The 5,812-nt window shown below is 46.0% G+C and overlaps 1 protein-coding gene across 1 annotated transcript; it reads right to left on the bottom strand.

Annotated features, from left to right (window-relative positions):
- Positions 1-479: 479 nt before the first annotated feature.
- Znf281 (zinc finger protein 281) lies at positions 480-4,267 on the bottom strand. Its single transcript, XM_055598184.1, is given in 3 exon segments — positions 480-3,687; positions 3,689-3,951; positions 4,172-4,267. Coding segments are annotated over 2 exon segments (2,667 nt in total). The 5' UTR covers positions 3,938-3,951; positions 4,172-4,267; the 3' UTR covers positions 480-1,269.
- Positions 4,268-5,812: the final 1,545 nt, after the last annotated feature.

Below are 5,812 nucleotides of genomic sequence, written 5' to 3'. Positions count from 1 at the left end.
AGATGGGATTACAACCCTTTGACATCTATAGCCTGTACATGGCAATCTGTATTGGATTAAAACAAACAAACAAAAAAAGTGAATGTCAGGGACATTTTTATCCTATTGTTTAGTATCTGAATGCCATAAGACACATAAAATGCATAATCAGTTATCTATTAGATGATACATCACTTCTAAAATTGGAACCATCAAGACAGGGTGAAGGAACAAGAAGGCCCAGAACTTTAAGAGGAAGTTAAGAACAAGTACCAAAAACCAGAAGTGAAGGTGGTATGTGATAGCATAAGTGACAGAATGTTTTTAGGCCATGTATAATGAATTAATGCATACCCCAAATATCAATGGATTATGTGAATCGAACTTACTTTCTAATACTGAAACCAACCAACCACTTGGGTTTTAACACTGTACTAGATAGACATTCACAGAATCACTTAATGGAATTACAGCCTTATTATAGGTGGATAAAGAGGGTGCTTTTTTTTTTTTTTCCTCTTTCTTTTATTAAAGCTATCATTCCAGGCTTTGATCAAAGATCCAAGAGTATTTGTTCTACCAAGCTGGAATGAATGTGGGTTTGGAAGTTTGGAGTACATTTAAAAGCTGCAACGAAATATAGGTAGCCAACAACCTCAGAATTTTGGATCAGCCCAGACAGAGATAGCACTTGAAATGTTTTCGATCCCTTACTTAAATGACGAAATGTATATTCTATCAGCCCAGAAAGAGCAATCTGAAATGTTTAAGATCCCTTAACTTAAACAATGAAATGTGTATCATACTATTTGTAAATTGGATATTCCATTACGGTGATAACGTACAGAATTCCCATGCGTTATTACACTTTCCTGAGAGTAAAGCAATTAGAATAACCTTAATCCTAGCAACAAAGTTTCTTTTTTTTTTCTTTTCTGTTTTCTTTTTTTTTTTTTCTGTAGTTTTGTTTTGTTTTTTGTTTTTTTGTTTGTTTTTTTTTTTGCATTTAAAACTTTTGGGCTATTCCCTGACAATCTATACATGTAAATTTGATTGCTAAACATTGTCACTTTGAATGTCAAACTATTTTTAATCTATTGATTTTGATTAAAAATCATAATACAAACAGAGCTAAAATCACACTAACAAAATAAACTAAATATGAAAAGTTGCATTGAAAGGGCATTACATTATTCTTAATAGGATCGTGTAGAAACATTCCAATGGCAGTGTTCTCAAAATAAAACAAAGTTACATTAGAAGACTCCCAGCCTGGTCACTCTTGAGACCTTACCTGTAACTCTGGCTGGTTGGGGTCTTTACTCTTGTACTACATGGCTCACTTACATCAGACATCATATTTGTATACCCTGAGAAATCTGACACTGAAGTCCTTATTCTATGGTCCACTTCTCCATTAGAGTTAGTGATAAAGGTCATTGGCACCCTGCTGCCCGACTTAAACTGAGAACCGAATGCTTGTGCAAAGTTCTCAATCTGGTACGTTGTTCTAGGCTCTATGTCTTTCTGAGGATCGATCTGGCTCGCTAGCTCCTGAGATGGAATCTGAAAGCTTGTTGAGGACTCTAAGTTTTTCTGTTGTTCCTTCTGGCTAGTCAATTTCTGAGATGAGGACTGGAAGGCTGATGATGTCTCTAAGTTCTTCTGAGAATCTATCAGATCATCCAGCTCCTGGGAAGGTGTCAACTGCTGATGTGTGGCATCCAAAGCAGATAAATAAAGACCTGGCTGAGATCCAAACAACATCCCAAAAGGAGGCTTTGGCAATGAAGATGGCAACACTGAGGTAACAGATTGGCCAAAACCACACTCCAAAGGAGATGTAGTGTATATCTGTTTTTCTGGAAACAAAGTGTGGTTATGGAGAGGTGAAGACAAACTGACAAATTGGAAACCATGTCCAAGAGTAAAACCTGCATTAGTGGATTTTTCAAAAGCCTGTTGGAGGTATTTGGAGTATTCTTGCAACATGCTTGTTTTATCATTTGATGGTGTTTGGGTGCTTGGGCTCAAATTTTCTTCTTGAACCAGTTCTGAGTGTTCTCCTGAGCTGTGTAAATCCACTCGTGGTTCTGTTAGGTTGAAAGGGTCCTCCTTCTGCGCTTCTGATTTGCTGGAGTACTGATCCAAAATACTCTGTAAAACCTCATCAGGAATTCCAGACTTGTCATGACAAGACTTAATTTCAGCATTTAGAGCTGAGGAGTCAATAAGTGACAATGGCGCCTCATTGTCCAAAACACTGACACCTGCAGACTGAATGACTGACTGTTGGGAGACCATGTGTCCCACATTTATAGAAAAGGCACTGTTGCTGCTGGCAGTTGGTAAGTATCTTCTCTTCTTTGAAAACTGCATGGCATCATCATAATTACTGCTTATCTGACCTTGTTTGCCACTTGTACTTTGGAGGAGACTAATGGTCTCCACACTATTACTCGACACTAAGCCAAGTGAGCCACCTGGCTTACCAGACAAGGATTTCTGCCCAACTACGTCTGGTAACGGTGACACAAAATTAAGGTAGCTTTTATCTGTATTCTTTCTGCTTCCTTTCTTAAAGATCAATTTTGGCACCCTTTTCTGCAGTTCATCTATTCCAGTGCCAATTATGCCCCCACTGGTGGACACAGTAGGCATTTCTACTGAGTAATTCTGCATGTTTATATTGTTTGACATTTGTGATTCGTTGGTTTTGCCAGTCTTGTGTTCCTTATTTTCAATAGCTATGCTTTTTGACTTGGATTTTCTCCTTGAAGAACTTGTATTTCCCTGAGACAACACAGCCAGATTACCCATATTGTTATGGTTTGATGACCCAGGTTCTGCACTAGCGGCTCCTTTAGCTATGGCTTCACCACATGTGCGCCTGTGCTTCAACAATCTGTCAGTCCTTGAAAAATACTGTTGGCAAGTGTCACACTTATATGGCTTTTCTCCACTATGTGTCCTCTTGTGTCTCTCCATATGGTACTTCTGAATAAACTTCATGCTGCACTGATCACATCCAAAGGGTTTCTCCCTGCTGTGAATTTTCTCGTGTCTCTGCAGTAGGTATTTCTGTATGAAACCCATGCTACACTGGCTGCACTGGAAAGGTCTCTCTCCCGTGTGAATGAGGACATGTCTCCGCAGGTGATAGGAGCTCCGGAAAGCAGCACTACAGTGATCACATATATGAGGTTTCTGACTTGGGGACAGGACGGCACCTTCTCCATCTCCAACCAAAGGTTTGGATGATGCACTTGGCTTCCTCTTGGCTTTGATTCCCTGAGATTCTGGCTTTGGCCTCTTTGCCTTTTTGACGTTAGTGTCCTGCTTTGGCTCCTCGTTGCCATGGTCATCAGTCCTGCTACCGCTGCTCAATAATACATCACGGTGGTGCTGGGCTGGTTGCTGCTGGACATGCTGGTGGAGAATACTGAGGTCTTGGATGACGCCGTGGCTCCCCCCTTCCCCTCCTCCTAGGCCTGGTGATCTCTCTTCAGCCCCAGCAAACAGCCCCCCATAGTGGTGGTGGTGATGGTGGTGGTGGGACTGCTGCTCCTCGGGATCCGCAGGTTTCTCCTGCTTGATGCTCACCAAAGACTGCAAGAACCCCCAGGAGGTCCTCTGCGAAGGGAAGGCCGCGGCTGACGCCGCCGGCTCCTTCTTGAAAGTCATGTCCGGGGCTGGCGGAGGGGGGGGGCTCGGCGGCCGGGGCTGCGGAGGTAGAGGAGGATAACACGCACTGCGGGGGAGGGGCGGCCGTCCCCGCCGGCCGGGTGAAGCTGGTGACCGGGGGGAGCCGGTGGTTGAACATAACCATACTCTGGGGAAAGGTGGGCTCCATCTCTGCTCTCCTGCCGCCGCCGCTGCCGGAGCTGCCGCCGGAGCCGCTACCACCGCTACTGCCGGGACCGCCGCCGCCGCTGAGGAACCCACTGCCGATTTTCATACCCCGGAGGAGGCCTGGCTGCGGAGAGGAGGGAGAGGAGGGAAGAGGGGGAAAGGCGGTAGGGCCGGGCCCCGGGCCGGGACCACCGCAGCGTATGGGACCCGCCGCGCCGCCGCCCAGCCCGCACCGCGCCCGGCGCCCGTCCGCAGCCTCGCCGCCTCCGGCCCGGCGCGCTCGGCCCCGCGGCCTTCCTGGCCGCCCCCGCGCCCGCCCCGGCCCGCCGGCCACACTTACGGGTTCCGCCGCCGCCGCAGCCGCCGTCGCCTCCAGTTAATAAAAATAACGCCGTCCTCTCCACAATGGAATTAAAAGCCTCCCCGCTTCTGCGCAGCCGCGGCGCGGTGTCTGCCGGGAACTCCTCGACCGGACCAGAGGGGAGCTCCGCGGGCTTAGTGCGCCTGCGCCGCAGTTTCCGCCTGGCCGGCCTGTCAATCAAGGGGGCGGTTGGGCGGAGCTGCTGGGGGCTGGGCAGGAGGGGCAGGGACTTAGAGCCCGACCGCGGAGGGGCTTCCGCAGCCAGGGGACGTGATTGGTGGCTGCGCCGAGGGGCAGAAAGTGGCTGAGGGTTTCTGGGGGAAAAGACGCTCAGGAGGTGGAACCCAAGGGGCGGGAAGTCGGGGGACGCCGGGAGAACGAGTTGCAGCGTGGCGTGGGAGCCTAGAGAAAGGGGTTGGAGAAGGTGGAGAAACTGAGGACAGAACACTGGCTTTTTTTTTTTTTTTTTAACTTTAGTGTTTGCAATCCAGGTACTGAGTATCAAAAAAATCAAATCTAGAAAAGGATTCCATAAGGTACTGGTGATTTGTCTGAAAGCAATGGTATTGATTACAGATACCTGTTACTCCTTGCTTTCAGAGAGGGGACAGTAATGACACGTGTCTTTGCGCTTACGGGAGGAGCCTGCTTTGAGACCGCCATAGAGGTACCGTTGCAAAAAACTGTCTCACTGCCAACCTACCTGAAGGCTACGGCAAAGGGAAACCACGTGTGAGTCCAGGTGCATCCGTCCTGTAAAACACGCCCACACTCGCTACATCATCAGATGGTATTTAAATACCACATACATTCTCCGTTGTCTGAGTTCCTTATCACGTTGGTTGCTGTCTGGTCTCATTTGTAAAGTACTGGCCATGGTTCCCTTCCCAGATCTCTGCTAGGATACGTACCCCACCCTTTCCACTCCTCCAGTATAGAATACCTAAAAACTCTTGAAAAAATTCTCATAACTCAATTGGGGAAAATTAGGTAAAATCTTGAAATTAAAAGTTGTACCAACAAAACCAAATAAATATTTATTTAGTGCCTAATGTTTAAAAGGCACTCACTTTCACAGCGAACATGCATGCAGTAAACCAGCAACTTCCCTAGGAGTATGCAGACATCACAGACATTTTTGTTCTGGATAGAAGTTATTTACATAGTGTGCTGCTTAAAGAAATTACATGTCCATTTTCTCAGTGTTTCCCGAAATGACGTCTTGTAATTTAATAGCTTCCCTGAGAAATTTCACAATTAAAGCTATAAAAATTATTACTATCACAGGCCTCTCTCAGCCTCTCTGGAAAACTTAAAACTGTATTTTATGAGTTCGATGAGGCATTGTACCTTGCTAACCCCAAGCAACTACATTTAAGTTATTTCCTGAAACTGTCAAGTATAGCTAAGTGTTAAACACTGTAAATTCAAAACTTCAGGCAGTAATAAAATATTAGTCAGTGCCAGTGAGAAATGAGGCTGTCCCTTTATTCAGGGTGTCAGTGTTTAATAGTAAGCTGGGATGCATAAGCTAGTCCAAGCATGAAGGGCAGCAGGACACTCATATGAAAGCCAACTTTGTTCTTCAGTTATCAAGATAAGAAACCTGTCATTTCTCTC

Source organism: Psammomys obesus, unplaced genomic scaffold (assembly GCF_907164565.1).
Source record: "Psammomys obesus unplaced genomic scaffold, mPsaObe1.curated_primary_1811, whole genome shotgun sequence".
Lineage (NCBI taxonomy): Eukaryota > Metazoa > Chordata > Mammalia > Rodentia > Muridae > Psammomys > Psammomys obesus.
Note: the sequence above shows the minus strand (reverse complement) of the source record. Positions and strands in the feature narration are given on the sequence as shown.